Below are 20,953 nucleotides of genomic sequence, written 5' to 3'. Positions count from 1 at the left end.
AAATATATTTTACCTCGTGCAAGTAGCACTGAGCGGACACCGTTCTAACCAGGTGGTCGAAGTTGTGTTCCGGCGAACAGATCTCCAAGGGTGGTACGGTCCTGCGTGCTGCAACCTCCTTACCCGCTGTTTCAGATATCGGGCGTGTGGGCGGTTCGCCGGGGGTGCAACGCCCTGTATTGCAAGGCCAAAGGATTCCTTCCGCAGTCTGACACAGCCCAATCAGGCATTTGAAAGACCACAAAGACAAGACTGGAGCAAGATTGGACCAACGGCGAAGCCTAATGAAGTCAATATGTTATGATGGGGGAAACCCCCCAAAAGGAAAACCAAAAAGAAAAACGCAGTATTAATTATGACTTAACTTTTTCTGGCTACAATGGCGCATGGTGATGAATTCGCTTGTCGTGCCATGTTTGCATGCCATGGACCAGCTGCTTGGGGCGGAGGGACGCAACGAGCATCCAAAACAATCTTGGCCTGGCTAGCTGTGTCTATCAGGGGCTGGCCCGATGCGGGGGTTTTGTTTTAGTCGATTTCAACATGCAGAAGTCGGTTACAGATTCGTCTATCAACTGGGGCGCCGCCAAAAGAGGTACGTCAGCAACTCGCATACCAAAACGAGGTTGAATTCGGACAATGGAGCCGGGTATAGGCTATTGTCGACGTCGTTTCAACACCTGGTCAATGATAGACCACAAGTTCCTATGTTCTATTGCTTGATTGAATCTGTTCTCCCATCAGCCATTGTGAAATCACGGCTACCAGCGAATTGGAACACTTGGATATGCCTCTCACATTCCTTGACCATCAACGCACTGCCGCCTGCAATCAAAGAGGGCCGTAGCTATGGTGTTCCAGGACAGTCGGTTCCCTCGGCATGCTGCTGCGACAAAACTGAGGCTTGGAATGCAAAATGGCCTCCACCAATTTGGATAATAGAGCCACAAATTCGAGCGCCTATCCCCTTGCCACAGTACTCCGTAGTGATCGTTGGGAGGGGCTTGCCTGGCATTCAGATGCAGCAGCGATTTACCCAACCAAATGACTCTGTCAGCGTAGACTGTTATCGCACGGCATTATGTAGCCACCAGTTGAGAGAGGCGTGTATGCTCTAAGTACTGACTACGAGGCATTTCATCCTGCGGAAGCAATGGTCAAGCTAATCAAGAGCAAATCCAAACCGAAAGTACCAAAAGTTATTGGCCATGGGCTCATATATCCGGATGAGTAGGCTTCTAGACAAGTTTGCTCGGATTTTGGCTCCCGAGTTCATGAAATAGGTCCATAGCTACCCAGCCAAAATTACGTATCTTGAACAGCCTTGAAAACGCAATGATTTCTTCGTTGTTCCCTTTCTTTTTTTTTCTTCTTTTTTTTTCTTGAAATGACATAGCAACATTGAAAAATTGCCGGGGCTGTTGGCCGGTTCATTATACTAGATTCCCGATCCAGGAATGCACCTCAGTTAAAGCGTCATTAAACGCCTTCATGATGAATGGCGAACTTCATTTCCCACATTCCTGAATTTCAAGCACCATTTTGTCAGTGATTACCAAGGAGACTGTTGCGGTATTTGGTTTACATTTTTAATAAGATGCCAGGTCTTCTTCCATCTTCATTTGGCATTGTTGGGTGAGCGACAGTGTACTTCCATCTTCTTGAATTTTTGTCTTTGTCGCCCTTAGCAATAAGTGCTGTCCTGAACTACGGGTTTGGTGATTCTTCTTTTGAGCAACTTTAGACTTTGGCAAGATGGTCTACATCAAGCAAGCTGTCGTCTTAGCCGCGGCGTCTTTGTCGTCTGTTACCCAAGCAGTTGCTGTTCGCGACTACTCCGGTCTCGACCAACACGTCGGTAGAGATGCACCCCTACCTTCAGTTCCGGCAGTACCTGAGAACCGTCGTGTCAAGCGACAAGTCGCTGGTGGCTTCATTGCTTCTTCCCCCACTAACAACTGTGGACAAGCAACTGCCTTCAACCTCAACAGCTTTGGCCAGCTAGAAGCCAATGGCTTAATCATTTCGACGAACCCCGGCACCCCATTCATACCTCTTCGACCCACGGTTCCGCAAGGAAGCATCACAGTCACCTTCAGCCTCACCGACGGTGCTCTCACATGGTCCAATCCTGCCTTTTTTGGTGGCAGGGCCGGATTCTGCCAGGACACCGCAGGGCAAGTCTGGGCCACATTCGCCGACCCAGCGGTCGCTTATCCCGCCAACTGCGTCCCCGTAAGGTTGGGCCCAGTCGTAGGTATGTAATGTGATGCTAAAACCAGAAACTGTCCTCTTGTAATAGTGTTTTGACACGGGATTCCAGCTTCATCTTGTCCGAGCGGTCCCAGCAGTTCCAGCAGCACCGGACCCATCACGAGAACCCCGACGGGGATCCCGGGCACGATCCCGACCCCTACCCCAGCCGTTGTAAACGGCACGCTTACACTCCGCCCAGGTCTCTACACAGAGGCAAACTTCATGACTCCGGCGGGTGCAATGTGCAGAATTGTCACCGAATCATGGGTATTCGGAGACACGACGTTACTTCCTCCTCGGACAAGGACGGTGTAAACGCAGAAAAGAAATTGTCAATGATTTGGATGTTCGCTGGAACTTTATGAAATATACGACTTCTTCACAGGGAAACAATTTCAGCTTTCTTGGTATACTCTGGCACAGTTGTTGATGCAGGTGAAGGTGTAAATATAAATCAAGTATGAAGTAGATGCAACGAGCATACCCAATGACTCGCTTTTAGGCCAAACCCAACAACATGCAATAAAATTCAGTTTTGATATCATGACATGACGGACAGCGCTTTGCCGCCTTTGAAAGGGAAAATGCGGCACATGAGACGCACATGTCCACGGCTGTGGGGGCATGGTTGAGGTGGGAGCTGGAAAATCCTCCAAAGCTGTTCGCCCTAAGGCAGCGTACGCGGGCCCCGTCACACATCACACATCGTCCCATGCAAGGGTAGTGCTGGCGAAGCTCTCCTTCAGTGGGGGGTGCGTAAAAGTTGGGTCGATACTTCCAAGAGCGGATGGCAGATGCGAGATGGGCTCGTCATCGGACGGGGAGGCCAGGAGAACCCTTTCATGGGCTTGTCTGGTTCTTCCCAGAAATGTTGACGTCGTCTCAATTTATGTCGAACCTTCTCCCCGCACTCGTCATCCTCCCAAAATCTCCGTTTAGTCTTTTGTCACCACATTAAACGTGGGAAAGACGAAGAAAGGAATGCCAGCCGAAAACATATTTGGGAGGGACCCAGAGCCTCTGAATCAGCGCTGTGCGGAATTCCAATCTACGGATACGAAGGGTCGGACGACAGCCAGATGCGCCGGAGGGCAACTAACTCAATCAGCAACGGGCAGGGGGGCAACATCGATCGATGGATAACGATCCTTCTCGCCAAAAGACTTTATTTGATTGCCTAGCCCGCCGCTGCACCTTGCCTGATTCGTATGATTGGTTAAGTTGAGTCGCGTTGCCTTGAAATTATATTATTATGATCATGTTCTTGTTTGAGAAAACAGCTGCAGAAGCAGCAGCAGCAGCGGCAGCATCACCGAGACTTCCATGGCCTTGGCAACAGTAGCCGGCCGTTTGCCAGCTTCCTGGGGCATATTCGCAATGAATTCCAAGACACCCGCCGTGCCCAGCCCGGCCTATCTTGTTCCATCCCACCCGCCAATTGTTCCTCCACCCGCCAACGCCAACACCAACGCCAACGGGTAACACCCAACCAGCACAGACGACCAAGGAGTGACGCCAGAGACACAGCATCTTGCAGAATTGATAACCGAATAAGCCTCCGCCGATGTCACCCCCATTCCGTCCTATGGCGTTGTCTTGGAGGTCTGATAGCAAAGATATGACTCTCCCGGTGCAACCCAGGGCTGCGGAGGTATCCGCTGCTTCCTACAGTTTCGTAGAGGACGCATTGCGTACTCCATGCTATGTGCATTACGCACGATCCATTTCGCCCTACCCGAGGCCTTTGTGATGAATGAGAAGAACGGATCCCTGAAACGACGGGTAACATGCACCAATACGGATTAGACATCAGGCAAATGGTCACGACTCCCCCAAAAAGGGAGACGTCCGCAGCAGGGGAGCCAAAAGTGAAGGTCTGGGCTGGGCTGAGAGTGGTGACTTTCTCTCTCGCTGGGAAAGAAGAGACTAACGAGTCACATCCATAATGCATTTGGATCACGTCGCGTTGGATTGGGTCCTGACACTGATTGACACTGGATGTGACAAGGGGCCCCTTCCAACACTAGCACCAAAAGCCTGGACTAGTCGATCCCCACCACACCTTCACGCCCCTTGGCGTCTTCCTTGCCCCCATCCCCCCACCGCCCACCACACCCTTCATCACTGCCAAGAACAAAGTAAATCCTCGTCGTTGGTTCCCAGACGCTGGCAGACGCCGGTCTTGTTTGGGCTTGACATGCCCTGGGTGTGTGGGGTTAAACCCCTATCAAACATGAGAACGATTGGCCGCCCAACCGGTTTGGCCAACGATACCGCCTTATCGGGCCTGTGGGAAGCTCTGCCTCAGACTAGGACCCTTATCAAAAATCTGCAAAATGGCGGGTGTGGATTTGGCCTTGCCTTGTCTTGCCCGTTGCTACTAGTACTGGGCTTGCACCCTGGACTTTCTTGTCCCAGCAACCCAGCAACCAACGAACTCGGACCAGTTTGGAAGAGAGCAAGAGAGAGAGAGAGAGAGAGAGACAGAGAGAAACGGTGCTTTAGTCTCCATGTAGCTCCCCTTGCGAATATACGCCAACGACTGGCGTCAACCCAGCAAAAGATAGACAGCCGAGGGAGCAAGAAGTGATGGTGAACGGAACAGGACTCGACATCTCATCGGATGATGATTCGCTTGATATGACAAGAAACACACACCTCGCCTTAGTTCACACACATGCAGCAAGCCACCAACGACCATCTCGAGTATCCTAAATATCTCACATGGCATGGCATGGTATGGCATAGTATGGCGTGGGCTCTTCGTCGTCTCCTTAAAGACAGCCCCAGTCCCAAAGCTGAACGAGACCAGCCCGGCGAAGAAAGAAGGCCCCCCCAAAAGTATCTTAGCCTCCGTTTCGACGTTGGTTTGAAGGAGGTTCCCATTCGCACGCGCACACGACTGCCATCTTTTTCTCCGTCCGTCCATCCCATCCTATTACAACCCATCCCATCCCCAGTCCACCTCCCCGAACCTTCCAACCTGCCTGACCTTGCTTGCCTTCCCGTCACCTAGGGGTACTTAACCAAAAGTCCACCCACTCTGTCCAAATTTTTCTTTCCTGCAGATTTTTAGGTCCCAAGCCTTTTTTTTAATTTTCTTTTATTTCTCACTTTCCACTCCCCCTTGCTGGGCTGGTTAAAGAGGGTGAAAGACGAAAAACCCATTGCTCCCTATTTAATCTTTCTTCCCTGCTTCTTCTTTTTTTTCCTTTTTCCTCCCCGTCCAGCCACTTCGGACGGGTCTCCCGACGACGGGTGCGCCGGCCATAACATTTTCTGTCTGTGCAAGTCAGTTCTCAGCCCAGAACCAACCAACACACCAAAAACGAGCGAACCAACGGACCCTTACCCTCACCTTGCCTTAGCTGGTGATAATTAATGCCAACGGCATACCGCCATCTACCGCCAGCCCTTTAACGTCCAGCCACCCCCAACACGCACCAAAGAGGGAAAGGGGACCAGAAAGAAAAAAAGAAAAAAAAGGTCTTCTGGGCGCCTATTCCCAACTTATATAGACGACACATACCCTCCGATCCATGTTTCTGAACCCAACCGTAAAAAGGACCCTTACCAGTCGTCCTATCCATCACGAGACCAGCATCCCTCTTGGGCTTGCACCGCGCCTATCGTCTGTCACCAGCTGCCACCACTCAGAGAGGGCAGCGAACCAGCCTGACTAAATCTCCGAACCAATAAGATGGAGTCTCCTCACCACATGGGCATCCGGGAGCTCAATGTGAGCAACTGGCACGCTCACAACGGCCTAAACACGTTCAACCACGCCGTCCCCGCCATTAAAACAAGCGCAGGTAAGCAACAAGGTTTCTTCTACGTTTTAGTTGCCCTACTGCGGCTCTTTCAGCTTGTATCCTGTTGTCGATTGTGTTCGACGACGTATCTTTTCTCATGTCTTGGCATTCATTCTCCTTTGACTGCATTTTCCATCGTCACTTCATCTTCCTCCACAACGCGACGCAACATCACCCAAGAGTTGCCAGCATCACTCCAAAACCTGCTTGTGAAAACCCGCCTGTTTGTCACTCTTGTGTGGAGTCGACCAGAAAAATCAAGTCCGAAAGTATCGGCTACGGATCCTCGGCTCAATGCTTGACGCGGGGACCTAGACCAGTCTACAAAAACCGCAGGTTGCGAAATCTCATCTGAAATTTTACCAAGCTTTACTCACCTTGTCTGCCAACCCCGGCACCTCACACCACTTCACAACTCTCATCTGCCTACTTCATCTTTGCATCTCATCTAGCTCGTTCCAACTTTTTCGTAACAGAGCACTAATTCCCTCCAGCTTTCTTCACCTTCTTGCGCGCCAACCTGGTTCTGAACCCCTCCGCAATGTCTTCAAATCCCAGCACTCCTGTGCTCCAAGCCATGGGCTCTTCTCAGAATCACCACCGCCCCGCGGCGCCGTCGCCGTTGGCAAACTCCCAAACCCTCGACCCTCTCGACGACATTCCCCCGCTATCTCTCGAAGTCCTCTCCACCCGCGAAGACAAGGCCGAGGCTCTTCACCTCATCGCCGACTCCATTGCCCAGCAACGTCAGCAAGCGTCTTTCTCCCTCGTCTTCCACCCCGTGCCCCTCGCTGGCTTGGCAACAGCCCTCGGTGTCGCCTATCAGTATTCTTACGGCACCAAAGGCGACCTTGGCATGGCTCTCACCCTTCTCAGCGGCGTCGTCATGTCCTACCTCCTGACCATCCGCTGGGTGACGAGTGGGTACATTCCCCTCGCCGAACAGATGAACTGGTCCTTCATTCGCCCTGCCCCTGACGCCTCTCCGGATGAAGAGGACCTGGTGCTGGGCACCCGCTTCGGCTCCGAGATCATCGGCGCTCTCGTCCTCCGCCTCGAGCCTGCCAGTCCCGCCGCAGTCGCGGGCGGACACAGCCGGCGGAGGAACAAGGCCAGTTTCCGCGGTGGCAAGGGTCTCATCCGCGCCTGGACGACCAAGCTGCGCTACCGTGGCAAGGGCGTTGGTGCAGACCTCCTTGACGAGGCCGTCCGCATCACCCGCGAGCGCTGCGGCAAGGACGCCGAGATTGGCTTCGCGCTCGAGCACGCCAACAGCCAAATGGTTCTGCCCGAGTTCTTCAACGGGACGTTCCGCAAGCGCGAGCACTGGGCTGCCAAGACTCTTGACCGCGTGCTGGCTGAGCGGGAAGTAAGCAAGAAGAAGAGGTGAATTTTCTTCAGTTGCTTGTCTACTGGACTTCCATTTAAGTTCACTTCAGCTCAACTCATTCTTTTTACGATATTAGTATTTATTGGAAAAAAAATTACCGTCCATTTCGGACTACTGGGAGGCAAGGAAAGGAAGTTTGTGCGCGCGTGTGGAAACGGATTGAATCGTATACCCTAGAAACTACGAAGCCTGCATCATCCTCAACGAATGATGGTCAGCTTTGTAGGATCTTCATAGTTTTTTCTTCCCCCTTTTAAACAGCTTTGTTTGCATTTTATTTTTTGGATACCCCTCGTTTTCTATCATGCGGTTACTGGCGGTTTTTATATAGAATGTGAAAGACAACTGTGTCGGGAAAGGGCCTTCTCTTACATTTGATACCAAAGCTAGACGTGCAGGACCGAGTGCCGACACTGAGATGTCTGGACTTTAACAGGTCCCCTGCCTAATCTGATACCTTCGTTTGGCATGCCAAATACTCTTGTCGTCTGCTAATGTATGTGACGAAGACCATGCCTTTCTTTGTGCACCTGGAATCCACTCGACATGTTTTGTCTGCATAGAATGTGTACAGCTCCCAAATTGGTTGGTTCAACAACTTCAGTGCTGGTGTCCATGCTTGAACAACTTAATCCTAGGTCGACGTTCATTTTTGCCCCTGTGCTTCTCCAACCTCAGCCAAACGGTTCCGTCATTCGGGATGCAAGGGTTTTTTTTTTTTTTGCTTGTCTCTGGGTGGGAGCCATGTTGCTACTTACTTCCCTCGCAAACATAACCAGTAATCCCCTGACAGGAGCGGCCGTCATGTACAAAACAATCACTTTTTCAAAACAGTATCTTGGTCCCTTTCCCGTCGACGGCTCAGAAGAGCGCTCAACAAAGATCATTGATCTTAAATATCTCTCCAAGTCTCTCAGACGGTCGGGTACAAACACACATGCGTACGCCATATCCGATTCCATGGCGGCTCCCGAAGTCCACTTTTCCGTGCTCAGTCGCACATAGCCCAACGCCCAATTTCGTAAATCATGATGTCGTAAAACAAACAGCTGCACAGACAGTGGTGAGTTGGATGGCTGTGTAGTATCACTTGCGGGCTTTGGGATCGACGTAGGTTTCGGGATCAAAACCGTAAATGGGGTTGTTCATGCGACGTAAGGCCCAGATGATCTGAAAGCATGGTTAGACGACCGCGGGATGATAAAACTTGAGGGTGCAGTATGTACGCCCCCCATGTAGAGTGTAACTGTGGAGGACTTACATGGGACACGGTGATGGTCTTGACATTTCGGTACTCGGCGAATGTCACGCAATCTCGAATAATCTGAAGTGAAAGATGAGCTGTGAGAATTCCAAAGTACCCATCTAGGAGACCTGGCGGGTGTTTGAAAAACGGATACATACCTGCCGAATGCGTTCGGCTATGGCGGACCGGGCCTCGTCGTAGATAGAGGCTGAGATGCGCTTGACGCCGCCACGGCGAGCAAGACGACTACAAACTTCAGAGTTAGCTTCGTTACCATCAGAAGCAGTCTTGTAATGAAGTAAAGGTGACTGGCTTATTTTCTAGAGAGAAGGAGCCAGGCACACTCGAGGGACCATTTAGACCCCTTCCTCACCCCCTTCTCGCCAACCAGGAAGGCAGCTGCTTCGCAACTAGGAGCATAATGAACAATGGCATAACTCGAGATAAAAGTTGAAATACAAAATATCAGACTTACCGTATCGCTGGCTTAGCTATGTGGAATATGAAGGTTAGCAAATCTCACCGTAAGCGTGTAAGTCGTCATGCTGGCCAGGGGTTGCTCACTTATGCCTCGAATGCAGTCTTTGACAACCTTCCTGTTCTCCTGTTAGAAGTAAGGAATCATAAGATGTAGGTATAAACCTGGAGATGAACTCTTTACCGGTGTCTTTTCGCACCCCCTTGGCTGCCTCCAAGAATTGTTTTGCCCTTGCCTTTTCCGCCTGGACCGATCTTGGCCGCCATACCTTTCTTGGCCGCCCCAGGGCCACCGCGGTCTGGCTTAGTAGGACCAGGCGGCATTTTGATTCCCTATTCTATTGAGCGCAGCTTGCGATATAAGAACTGTGAATTCTGCTTGAGTTTGTTGCAAGAACGTGTCGTTCGTGTGGGATGTTTGTCGAGGTAGCGGCGACAGGGGTGTTGAGTGTGGCTGAAATTTAGCGTGGAGTGGATGATGGATACGGATAGCAGGTACCCATAAATATGGAGTAGGGGCACCTTATCAACCTTATCTGGAGAGAGCATCCTGCTCCCCACAGTGTATGTACAGCCGATACGAACCTAACACAGTAATGTACAGCCGAATAAGCCGCCGTGTTGCGTCATGTTTCATCAGAACTTAGAGCTCGAGGCAAGTGACAAGTCCTTCTGAACGGGAAGGTCAGACAAACAGAAAATAATTCAGGTTGAAGAGACGGCCAGAAAGAAAGGTCGAAAGAGACGTAGCTTCTAAGTGGAAAGATTTATTTATATTAGAACTGTCTTATAGAACAAGTAACCAAAGCAGGAACGAGTGAATTGTGCCCCATCTGAACGCCTAACCAGACCGGCCGCATTTACCCAAGGAGCCCCCATTATTTCAAGTCTATTTATTCAGAGATGAAAGTAGCCTCACTGAAGCAAAGACCCTCTTCAGAGATTTCTTCGTCTCCAATCTTGAGCTTCAGAGTGAGCTTGTTCTTTGTCGGGCAGTACTAAACACGGTCAGCAATGCTTAAGTCTCAGGCGCTCGGAAACACTCACTTGATAGATATATGGCTTGGTGCCGGCTGTACCAGCCACGATCTTCTTGACGAACCCAGGAACCTCGGCCAGCACATCCACCCTGTCGAGCCTCTCGCCTAGCGGTCCCTCGATGGTGGCCTCGACCGCCTTACCGTCCTTGTTCTTGCCAGACCAAGTAAACTTGATCTCCTCGGGCTCGGGCCACTCGTTGACTGTGTCGTTCTTAGCCTTGGTGTGTGTGGCCGTCTGCGTGACACCGCCATAAACCATCTCGCCGTCCTTAGCAATACCACCGACGCTGACTGTCGTCGAACCGTACGAGGGCGGGGTCGTGTACTCCATCATGACGGCGGAGTAGTTGGGGCCCTGGAAGTCTACAAAGTTCCACTTGGCCGCGGCATGATGCGGTTTCATGCCCTGCAGCGCGTACACATAGAAACCTCTGCCCTTGAAGTCTACGGGGCCCTCCTTGGTGGTGATGGTGCCCTCGACTGCGCAACGCGGCCAGAAGGCGTGGCGCATCGTGCCCCAGGGCTTCGAGAGGTCGGTACCAAAGAGCGTCTTGCCTGTCTTGCCGGCGTGGAAGCCGGGCGAGGTGCGCGTGACCTTGAGGTTGACGATGGCGTTTTCCGAATTCATGCTCTTGATGGTGTAGTAAGTGCCGTCCTCGGACAGTTCTACGGCGCAGTCATCGGCATAGAAAGAGTACCTGTCCTCGCTAACCTCCTGGTGGTTGAGAGGCGTACTCTCCCAGAGGGTAGGCTTCGACTGATCAGGATAGAAGATCTTGGCGTTGAACTGGCAGGTCGTGCGAATGCCGCTGTTCGGATGAATGTGTGTTAGCAAGAGTTAAAGTGGCGATGAAGTGCATGCGACCACTGGTGGTCATTCACATACCCGACGTTGCTGTAAATGACCTGGGCCAGCCCAAGGTGCCCGTTGTCGGCCATCAAATAGAAACTCTGGGTCTCCACAGAGGTTGAGTCGGCCGCGATCCATTTCAGGTCGTTCTTGGAGAGCTCGCTGAAGGGAGTCTCCTTGGCCTCCTCGGCGACGGACTTGATGGCCGTGGGTCCGTAAATGGGCTCTTGGGTACCAGCCACATCGGCGAGCCTGGTCAGAATTGAAGATTAGCCTTGGCAGCTTGGGACGGCAAAGAATGCGCTTTTACTTTTGTTGCGCCCACTTAAACATGTCGACGGTGGTGAGAGGGGGAAACGGGCGATATGGATGGGAGGGTATATAGGTGTTGGTTCGTCAAAAGGTAGCTTGGTGAGAGAGCAAAGTGTTGTAACAAAAAACTTAGCTTCTCGTTGAGTTCTTAAGAAGGAAGAGAAGAAAACCCCGGTTCAGAGAGAGTTGGAAGTTAGGAGCTGACCGCCCCAAAACAACACTGGCGGAGGGGCCGAGGGGTCATCCCACTACCCAATGACGGTGAAACTGTGGCTTGAGGGAGCTGGGTGGAGCATGCACTCCCCCGAGTATCCCGGTCGCTTGGACCTTAGCGGTGGCTAGTGCATAAGGCTCCTAAATTTTCCATCTCCGAACAGCCAGCATCTGGTTCGATTTGCGAGTGAAGCTGTTTCGCGCGGCGCATACAGCCCATTACACTTATCAATCAATCACAGTCGTCAACACATAATTTTCCGCCCATCATGTCGAAGCGAGGAGCGGCCGTGGCCGACCAGGTCGTGAAGCTCATCGTGGGCGCTGGTCAGGCGAGCCCAAGTCCTCCCGTTGGTCCTGCGCTGGGTAGCAAGGGTGTCAAGTCGATGGACTTTTGCAAGGTAAGGCTGCGCCATTCGCCCTCGATCCCAATGCCTAATGAACACATGGCCACCCTCTGCCCAAGAACCGTGCCCGGTTCTCCTTAAGGGGGCGGCTGGCATGTTTATGCTGTGGCTCACATCAATGCTAACGGGGGCTTTCGTGATAGGAGTTTAACGCAAGAACACAACACATCAATGTCGGCACGCCGATGCCCTGTCGAGTCACCGTTCGCGGCGACCGGTCATTCCACTTCGACATCCGGACACCGCACACGTCGTGGCTCCTTCTCCACGCAGCCGAGGCACCTATGGGCAAGAAGGGAAAGAGAAAGGGTGCGACGAACCCTGGAAAGGAGACCGTTGGTACCGTCAGCTTGAAGCACGTCTACGAGATTGCCAAAATCAAGAAGACGGAGACGCGCCTGTCGGGTCTCAGCCTTGAGGCTCTCTGCCGGTCCATCATTTTCCAGGCCAAGTCGATTGGCGTTGCCGTTGTGCCATAGAGCATCCGCCGGTTTGCAAACCTCGACAGTTTGATTTCTACGTTACATACCTATATCAAAAACGGAGTCAGGCGCGGAAAGCATCCACTTGTATACCATCTCCCTCTACGAAGAAAAGAGCGCCTTTGTTGTTGTACTATATTGGAGGTAGACGGGAGGTAGAATAGCAGCAGGAGGCATTGTACGATGAAAAGATAAAATTTTAACCGCCAAGTATACGTAGAAAAAGCATCGGTGAAAGCTTCACACACTGGTGTCGCGTGGTTTTGTGGCATATGCGCCCCATAATGGGGATGCAGCAGCATCGGTGCGCAAATGTGTCCTCCAAGTCCCAACTGGGCTGTGACATCAAAAGTGCGTGTCTCGCCTTTGTGAGGTGTAGTCTGTTCTCGTTTTCTGCGGTTTCTTCTTGAAATAACATTGGCTAGTCGGCCGTCCGTGGGCGATCGAAACAAGTAACGGATTCGCCGGTCATCTAAAAGAGTTCATCAAATTGAGTAGAGAATGACGAAGTTAAGCTGCAACACCATGGTCTGTGGGTTGTGCAAGACGGATTGGTCAGAGTCTAAGACGAACCAGGCAGGGGCAGCTTCTAACGTGCTGAGCTTCTGCTGGCGTCAGGAGATCGATTAGCGGTCCAGAACCATAATGCAACCAACAAAGCCAGCACATCAGTGGGGAATGATTAGTTCACGCTGCCCCAAAGGCTTCGCAATCGAGATCGCAGTGCTGATGCTTGAGGAGCTGACACGCAGCTGGTCGAGCTGTGTGTTGAGTAAGGGAAGATTAAAAATGGTCTGCAAGGCAGTGCCTGCTGGGTAGTGCTGACGTCGAACTAGATCTAAGGTTTTGTATGTAAGTTAGGTAAGACGAGCAGAGCGAGTAACAACCCTCCATTGAAAGATCATCAGCGAATCTTGGCATTGAGTTCTTCAGCTCCCCCGCCAGGTGCGACGAAGAGACGCATTATCCAGGGAGAGATGCTTTGCTGGTTGCCCACTTTGCCCCTGGAAAGCGGTCATTGTACAGCCGAGTGCCTGAACACGATTCCATTGCATCGACCTGTCATCTGCAACAGGCGATTTCTATAACCTTGCAACAGTGGGACCGATTCCATGCTTGCCATGTGACGGAACATTGGCCGTTTTCATGCTGCAGCCAACTGCAACAGCAACACATCAGCACCTACGCCACCGTACTGGGTCCGCCAGGTTGGCCTGGAACAGGAGTTACGGCGGTACTGCGGTACATCTCGGTAAGTACTTCAAAGGGTGTAAGACGATTGTCAGGCACATGGAGAGGGGTTTTCCTTTTCTTTTCCATGTCTCAAAAGCCAGAGCTTCGTCTGTTCCTGTCAATCATTCCATCACCCTCTGTCCATCAGCCGAAAGCTGACAGAGAGCTGGCTCCTCACGGCTTGTGTAAGCCGAGAGATGACGGGATCATGGTGGGAGACGGGATACGTGATCCACGTCTATCGTTTGTTGTGAAGGAGGGTGACAACGGCTTAGGATTGGTTCGGTCTGGTTCCTGACGAGCTTGACTCGTTCATCCCGGTCCAAGGCAACCAGTGCATTGTCAAATAATTGGGCGCGAATTGATGTTTACGTGCTGTTTTGTCGGGAATTGGGGGCGAGGGAAGAGAAAAATCTTCTTCGACGGGAAGAGTCATCCATGTGTGGGACTGACCGAGCAGCGACCAGGCAGGATCGGTATTAAAAGTAGGTAGTGTAGTGTAAAGTAAACGTCTTGGGTTCCTGCGAGATCCGTAAAAATGGGCAAAATGTGACCAAGAATATTCACTGGTGACTGGTACATAGGCGCCTCGGTGCAGTTGCATGTGTCACAGCTGCCAAGCAAGAAAAGAATCCCTGAAGCACCTCCGTTTTAGGGCCCGGGATGGAAAAGTCTAGAGCCGAGTTGGAAAAATAGAACATTCCGATCACCACAGGGACAGGCAGAGAGCACTGGTAGGCTGGGCAGGCAGGCGTGGGAGGGCAGGGCAGGGCAGATAGGTAGGGCCTTCCGCCCGGGTCCTGATGCAGATACGCGCAATGCATACATCGTTTTTGAGGGGGGCTGCCAAGTATTAAACCCGTTCCCAGGTGTTACCAAACCACTTACTTCTGGCCCTCAGTGGCCGGCCCACGTCCCCCAGGGAAGAAAGCCCAAAGGCTCCATTCCGGTGTTACGGCGTCTTATCCAGCCCACCGCTGCCCGATAAGGGATAAGGATGCCGACCAGTTAGCTTGTACTTTTTTTTTTTTTTTTCTTCCTGGTTTTGGGGGCTGGGAGTATTGTGTACCTAATCCTCTTACTGCAGACGGGTTGCCGGACAACTGGAAGGGCCCGTAGCAAACCCTGGGGGTTGTTACGATACCCAAGTACTCCGTACCTGACCTACATGGGCTATCTTACTTATTTTATAGCGTCTTACTAACAACTCAAAGGGCTTACGATGCTACAAGTCACCAGTGACCCATGCAGTGCATTTTAGCTGTAGTCAGGGCCCCACCATCCGCAATTGGCGGCATCCACTGCCCGTCCTGGGTATCCGTACTTTTCTCTTTCCCAAGCCCGACTTTGTGTGTGAATTTGTTTGATTTCTTCCCACTTGTTCCTCTCCCCGCCCCGAACACCTTCTCTTACGAAATTGTGCGACCGAAAAGAACATCGTCATCCAGTTTGTCGGGGTCATGGCTGCTCCATCTCCCCCTCGTGATCCTCAGAAGAAGGATAATCAGGTTCCAGGTATAACAAACCTACCTTTCCGCCTGTTCCGGAGCACGCAACCCCGCCCTCGGGTTCGTCTCTTGCGCATGTCACAGCACATGGAGCCAAAGCGAACAGCCGCTCTCACTCCCATGCCACCACCCTCACTTTTTCGCCCACCCAGAATCTCTCGTGCTGACTGCTGCGCTTGTCGCAATGCCCAGAAACCACCCATAACGTGCTCAATACCCCCAATGCCAATAAAGATTCCAAAATGTCCTCTCAAGATGCGCCCGCCGTCCGCTTCGCTTCTTCCGTTGAAGAAATTACGCCTGCCGTCACCACGACATCACCAACCGATACCCAGTCGCCCACCGACGACGCCGCCTCCGGAGGTGCCTCTCTTTCAGAGGTTACACCTGATCAACTAAGAGCTCTTTCCAAATCACTTCAAGGAGCACCGTTACAGCAGCGACGAATGAACGTTTTTGGCTTTGAGCCATACTCACTACCTGCTTCACGCGTATGTAAACGTCCTGCTCATGTCTTCCACCTTTATGCCTGATACCGAGGGCCTTGCCTACTCTTTGCTTGGGCTTCTACCCCGATATGTTGCGTTTCAGAAGCACCTACCTACCTGCCTTGCCCCTCTAAGTTAATTCTGGCAATACCGCATCGCTACATAGCCCCTCTTCCTTGTGCACGTCGCTTCCTACACAACCAGGCAGACTGGGCCTCAATGGCGCCTCTAATCGGTGGCTTCGTCAATTAGTCTCTTGTTTACACCAAGGGACACTGACTTGTAACCTCTACCTACATCAACTACTATACTTCACATACCAGTCTGCACAACCTGCACCTCACTGACATATTTTAACCGCAGGTCTGTTCTCGAGAGGACGAGTCTGACAATAGCAGACTCCCGACGCCGAACTCTAGCGGACCGAAATCGCCCCGTTTTGGTCCGGTGCATCCCATGCAGTCACCCCCACTGACCCCGGCGGGGACCGACCCTTCAGATCCGGCAAAGAAGAGTGCTGAACATGACGACGACTCGAAAACTTCCTCGAGCGAGCCGCAGGTCATAACCCCCCAGGCCTCATCTTCCCAAGATCCCTCCCCCCCCTCATCGACAAGGAGAACTATCCCAGTTCGAGCCAAGTCGGGCGAGCAAGTTGCTCAGAGATCAGCTTCGGCGGAAGACCGGGACCATGATACGAGATCGCACCGGAAAGGCATGTTTTCCATCGGGCCCGGAGGATCTGTACCTGTTTCTCGAGAATCTAGTCCGTCTCGCGCCTCAGTGTACTACTCCAAGCCAATGACCCCGGGAGGAGACGCCAACGATCCTTATGCCGCCCACAAACGTCAGCCACAGGCCCCCAACCCCCAACGCGGTACGATTGACTCGAGATTTGTTTTTTCCAGGAGGAAGAACAAGCATGGCTCGCCTTCAGGCTCAACTTCAAGTCTGGGCCGCGCCAGCGAAAAGCGTCACTCTGGTCTTCTGGGCAACTTGAAAGGCCACGGTGACGAGCTTCAAGTTCCACATGACGATTCCGCGAGTATTTCCAGTAGGCAAGGCTCGTTCGCCGACCTCAAGAGATTTTTCAAGGTCGGTGGGCACCATAAAATGAAGAGGGAGTCTTCCCCATCTTCAGTCCGGTCAGGCACGCGGACTCCGCCCACGAGATCCTCACAACATCAACTTCCGTTTAGCGACGACCATGGTTTGTCCTCGAAGTACGGAAAGCTCGGCAGAGTTCTGGGCTCTGGTGCTGGTGGATCTGTGAGGTTGATGAAACGAAGTGAAGATGGAGTCGTTTTCGCTGTCAAGGAGTTCCGTCCTAGACATTCTTACGAGACCGAGAAAGAGTATGTGAAGAAGCTGACAGCCGAGTTCTGCGTGGGGTCGACTCTGCATCACGGCAATGTCATTGAGACATTGGATATCCTTCAGGAGAAGGGCAAGTGGTACGAAGTCATGGAATATGCTCCTTATGATCTTTTCGCCTGTGTTATGACGGGCAAAATGACGCGCGAGGAAGTCGGTTGCTGTTTCCTCCAGATCCTCAATGGTGTGACCTACTTGCACAGCATGGGTCTTGCCCATCGGGATTTGAAGCTTGACAACGTCGTGGTCAGTGAACATGGCATCATGAAGATTATCGATTTCGGTAGTGCCCATGTCTTCAAGTATCCATTTGAGAACGACATTGTGCTTGCGTCGGGTCAGTACTCTCAAGTCTTGAATCCGAAATCAAAGCTAACTCTTAAGCAGGTATTGTTGGCTCGGACCCGTACTTGGCCCCTGAAGTCTATGACGAGCGAAAATACGATCCCCAGGCCGTCGACATTTGGTCTCTCGCAATTATTTACTGCTGTATGACCCTGCGCAGGTTTCCCTGGAAGGTGCCTCGCATGACAGACAACTCGTTCAAACTGTTTGCGGCTGATCCGACTCCGGGGCACGACCCCAAGAAGCTAATTTTGCCCTCAAAATCAACCAATGACCTGACAAGCACCCCAGCACGGGACATTTTTGAGGACGGTAAACACGAACACAAACAGCCTCAGCAGAAGCCAGAACAGAAAGAAGGAGAGGGCAGCTCATCTCAAGGAAACTCAAACCAAACTTCGGCCCGATCTGATGGGCAGCAACCGGAGAAGAAGGAGGTAATCAGGGGCCCCTGGAGAATTCTGCGCTTGCTTCCCCGTGAAAGCCGACACATCATCGGCCGCATGCTCGAAATTAAGGTCAAGGAGAGAGCGACGATGCAACAGATTTTGGAGGAGCCATGGGTAGCGAATACGGTCATTTGCCAACAGCCCGAACCCGGCCGTGTCATTCATGCGGAGGACCACGTCCACACCCTCGAACCGCCACAACCCCCGAAGTAAACTACGTTTTGCTTCACACAAACACAAACAAACACACACACACACACACACACACACACACACACACACACACACACACACACACACACACACACTTACACTTAAGGTTGCATGTTAATCCTGGCGTTTTGGATATCAGGGGGAAGGTTGGGAATGGGATCGGCCGAGGTTGAGAAACGGCAGTGCATGAGCGCCTTGAGAGTGACGATACAGCGATGACTCTTTTCTTTAGAGCCTGGGTGGTTTTAGGTATTCGCCTTTCAGGAAGGGCAATGTAGATGCTGCAGCGGCTCTGTTTATGGGCTTGTATCATGCGAATGAACGTTAGACAGGTAGATAATACTTATTAGTATAAAAACACGCTGTGTTTTCACAGGAAACCCTACCGGCCTTCAAATTCATAGGTGGGCTTCTTACACTCCGTAATGCTTGTGACGTTCTGGATTGATGATGTGACCTGCGAAGTCGGGTGCTGTACCGTGCTCCCTCGGCAAAGGGGTATAACAGCGCACTGTACGGTGGTGGGGCAGCGGGAAATCTTTTGGCCGACTAGCCCAAAAAAAATGTTGACTTTCTGGAAGCTCTTGGAATAGCTTCAAGACTTAAAGTTCGTCCCCCGTATCCGCCTCCAACTTCCGTCGATCGTCACCAGCACATCTCCTCACGTTGCAATTGCCTTTCAGTCTGCACCAATTCAACCGTCGCAATGGTATGTCTCATGTCTCTGTCTCACTGTCTGTCCTGTCGGCGCGCTGTTCCGGCTGTCCGCGCTACCGTTGTATCCAAGGCCTCGGCAATCTGGCCTGGGCAGGAGCGCTCTTGTTGCGCATTGCAAACTACAAAATAAGAGTGCTAACGTGTTCGCCCTCGAACAGGCCACTTCCGTCCGCTCTATCCGCTCCCTTGTCCCCCTTCTGGACCGCGTCCTCGTCCAGCGCGTCAAGGCTGAGACCAAGACTGCCAGCGGCATCTTCCTGCCCGAGTCCAGCGTCAAGGAGCTTAACGAGGCCAAGGTCCTTGCTGTTGGACCCGGTCTTCTTGACAAGAAGGGCAACAGACTGCCCATGGGTGTTAGCTCTGGCGACCGCGTCCTGATCCCCCAGGTATGTTCAATTATTCAATTACATCAAGACCCGCCAGAGATTGTCTTTCTCCCTCTTCCTGCGCAGTCAGCGGTGCGGTGCAGGACATGGCCTTCACAGCCATTACTTTCCCCGCGGTCTGTCGTTGGAGAGGGACTAGATACTCCTTGTTTTAATTTTATTGCGACACCATGCTGACGAGACATGTAGTTCGGCGGTTCTCCCGTCAAGGTTGGCGAGGAGGAGTACCACCTCTTCCGCGACAGCGAGTAAGTTTCCCCTCACCTTGAAGACATGCGTATCTCATGGCAAGCCATGGTCCGCAAATAGTCCGAAGATGAAAGACGATAAAATGACTAACATGGATAACAATAGGATCCTGGCCAAGATCAACGAGTCGTAGAAGAATTGAAAAGAAAAAAGATACCCCACGAGTTCAACGACTTCTTGGCGTGTACAATACCTTGTATTAAAGCAACATTGAAACAAAAACCAAAAAGCGAGCAAACGAGATGAGAGAGTCTGAGGAATGTCGTTTTATTTTTGTAGCTTTTGCATAGACTTGGTGTAATGTTAGGGCGTGCTTAGCTTCCGCTGTCTCGATGAAGAGAAAGGATTGGGAACGGAGACTTCCGGGAAGAGAGAGAGAGAAGAGAGCTGAGACTGCTTTACTTTTCTCTCTCCCGCCCCGTCGGTCTCATCCTTCTACTCTCATATTTGGGCATGCGGTCTTATTCATAGAAGTTCTCCTCTCTCATCTATTCACATTCAGCGGGAAAAAAAAAACAATGACCAGCGTGTATCCGTACCCGTGCTCCAATCACGTTTTCACGACATGACGTACGTCACCTACCCTCGATGCTCTGACGGCTTGTCCTTGTTCGCCAAGACCGATAGGTGCTTGCACATTGTTGTCCCTCCCCCTCTCTGTGCACAATGGTGCCTACGGACATGGTTGGAAGGGGGAGGGTGCTTCAGTGGCTTACGGATTGGATATTTTGCTTCCCCAGGTCCACCAAGCTCGGACGGCCAACGAGTAATGGAAGTGACACAGCCGCTGAGCTGCGGCGGATGGGTGGATGGGTGGATGGGCAGATGGTATGAATAAATGGAATTCTATCTATCTCGGTGGCTGCCCGAGTCAATCAGTTTCAGCAGCTTACTTTCAGTTTGTATGTGTATGGGCTGTGTGTATATTTTGAGCGGAGCGGCTAGGCCCCCCCTCCCCCAGTGACGAATGATGAGCCTGGCGAATAGATAGGGAGATATGGGTCATGGATGACAGTGGGCAAAACCAGAACGAAGACCATGCGCGATAAACAAATCACGACCAGGGAATATGGACGACGAATCGGAGGAGAGTGAAGAGTGGGAGTCTTTGGGAAAGTGGACGGAGGAGTTCCACGGGAGACCCGGAGTTCCCATATGAAGTTCCCACCCCTTTTTCCTTCTTCTCTGCCAGATGGGAAACGAACTACGGATACCTACTGTGGGGAGGTTGGGTTGCAAAGATTTCCGGTCTGGAAAGATGATGTGAAGGATGGGTTGGAAAAAAAAAAAAACACACACACACACATGATGACCAATGTAAATTGTATGTTCTGGCGTGTCTCAGAGTGACGGAAACCGAATCGTTTCTTGTTCGCCTTTCCCTTCTGAAATCTGGTTCAGGGGGCGGCGGCTGCGCGGGATGCAGTAGTTAGTATCAGTAAGCAAAGCGGCTGCTGGCAGGCGGCTGTGTAGCTTCAGCTGCCAATCGGGAGGGCGTGTGTCTCT

At 51.9% G+C, this 20,953-nt stretch overlaps 7 protein-coding genes across 7 annotated transcripts; 5 read left to right on the top strand and 2 right to left on the bottom strand.

Annotated features, from left to right (window-relative positions):
- Nucleotides 1-1,755: 1,755 nt before the first annotated feature.
- CTRU02_202327 (uncharacterized protein) lies at nucleotides 1,756-2,571 on the top strand (the record flags this gene model as incomplete). The annotated part of the gene is made up of 2 exons (XM_036719734.1): nucleotides 1,756-2,257; nucleotides 2,324-2,571. The coding sequence occupies 2 exons, from the start codon at nucleotides 1,756-1,758 to the stop codon at nucleotides 2,569-2,571; spliced, it is 750 nt and encodes a 249-aa protein (XP_036588436.1).
- Nucleotides 2,572-5,956: 3,385 nt separating this feature from the next.
- CTRU02_202326 (acetyltransferase) lies at nucleotides 5,957-7,458 on the top strand (the record flags this gene model as incomplete). The annotated part of the gene is made up of 2 exons (XM_036719733.1): nucleotides 5,957-6,068; nucleotides 6,563-7,458. The coding sequence occupies 2 exons, from the start codon at nucleotides 5,957-5,959 to the stop codon at nucleotides 7,456-7,458; spliced, it is 1,008 nt and encodes a 335-aa protein (XP_036588435.1).
- Nucleotides 7,459-8,544: 1,086 nt separating this feature from the next.
- On the bottom strand, nucleotides 8,545-9,505 carry CTRU02_202325 (histone H4; the record flags this gene model as incomplete). Its single annotated transcript, XM_070204022.1, has 6 exons — nucleotides 8,545-8,628; nucleotides 8,720-8,782; nucleotides 8,863-8,950; nucleotides 9,180-9,195; nucleotides 9,269-9,300; nucleotides 9,366-9,505. 6 exons carry the CDS (start codon nucleotides 9,503-9,505, stop codon nucleotides 8,545-8,547), a joined length of 423 nt encoding a protein of 140 aa, XP_070062604.1.
- A 569-nt stretch (nucleotides 9,506-10,074) lies between these two features.
- On the bottom strand, nucleotides 10,075-11,404 carry CTRU02_202324 (survival factor 1; the record flags this gene model as incomplete). The annotated part of the gene is made up of 4 exons (XM_036719730.1): nucleotides 10,075-10,179; nucleotides 10,229-11,030; nucleotides 11,108-11,323; nucleotides 11,382-11,404. 4 exons carry the CDS (start codon nucleotides 11,402-11,404, stop codon nucleotides 10,075-10,077), a joined length of 1,146 nt encoding a protein of 381 aa, XP_036588433.1.
- Nucleotides 11,405-11,865: 461 nt separating this feature from the next.
- CTRU02_202323 (mitochondrial 54S ribosomal protein uL11m) lies at nucleotides 11,866-12,482 on the top strand (the record flags this gene model as incomplete). Its single annotated transcript, XM_036719731.1, has 2 exons — nucleotides 11,866-11,997; nucleotides 12,147-12,482. The coding sequence occupies 2 exons, from the start codon at nucleotides 11,866-11,868 to the stop codon at nucleotides 12,480-12,482; spliced, it is 468 nt and encodes a 155-aa protein (XP_036588432.1).
- A 2,986-nt stretch (nucleotides 12,483-15,468) lies between these two features.
- Nucleotides 15,469-18,095, top strand: CTRU02_202322 (Serine/threonine-protein kinase oca2; the record flags this gene model as incomplete). The annotated part of the gene is made up of 3 exons (XM_036719729.2): nucleotides 15,469-15,717; nucleotides 16,078-17,425; nucleotides 17,476-18,095. 3 exons carry the CDS (start codon nucleotides 15,469-15,471, stop codon nucleotides 18,093-18,095), a joined length of 2,217 nt encoding a protein of 738 aa, XP_036588431.2.
- A 706-nt stretch (nucleotides 18,096-18,801) lies between these two features.
- On the top strand, nucleotides 18,802-19,580 carry CTRU02_202321 (10 kDa heat shock protein, mitochondrial; the record flags this gene model as incomplete). The annotated part of the gene is made up of 4 exons (XM_036719728.1): nucleotides 18,802-18,804; nucleotides 18,971-19,198; nucleotides 19,388-19,446; nucleotides 19,553-19,580. 4 exons carry the CDS (start codon nucleotides 18,802-18,804, stop codon nucleotides 19,578-19,580), a joined length of 318 nt encoding a protein of 105 aa, XP_036588430.1.
- Between the last annotated feature and the right edge of the window lie 1,373 nt (nucleotides 19,581-20,953).

Source organism: Colletotrichum truncatum (assembly GCF_014235925.2).
Source record: "Colletotrichum truncatum strain CMES1059 chromosome Unknown Contig_0001, whole genome shotgun sequence".
Taxonomy (NCBI): Eukaryota; Fungi; Ascomycota; class Sordariomycetes; order Glomerellales; family Glomerellaceae; genus Colletotrichum; species Colletotrichum truncatum.
This window is presented reverse-complemented; position numbering and strand designations above follow the sequence as displayed.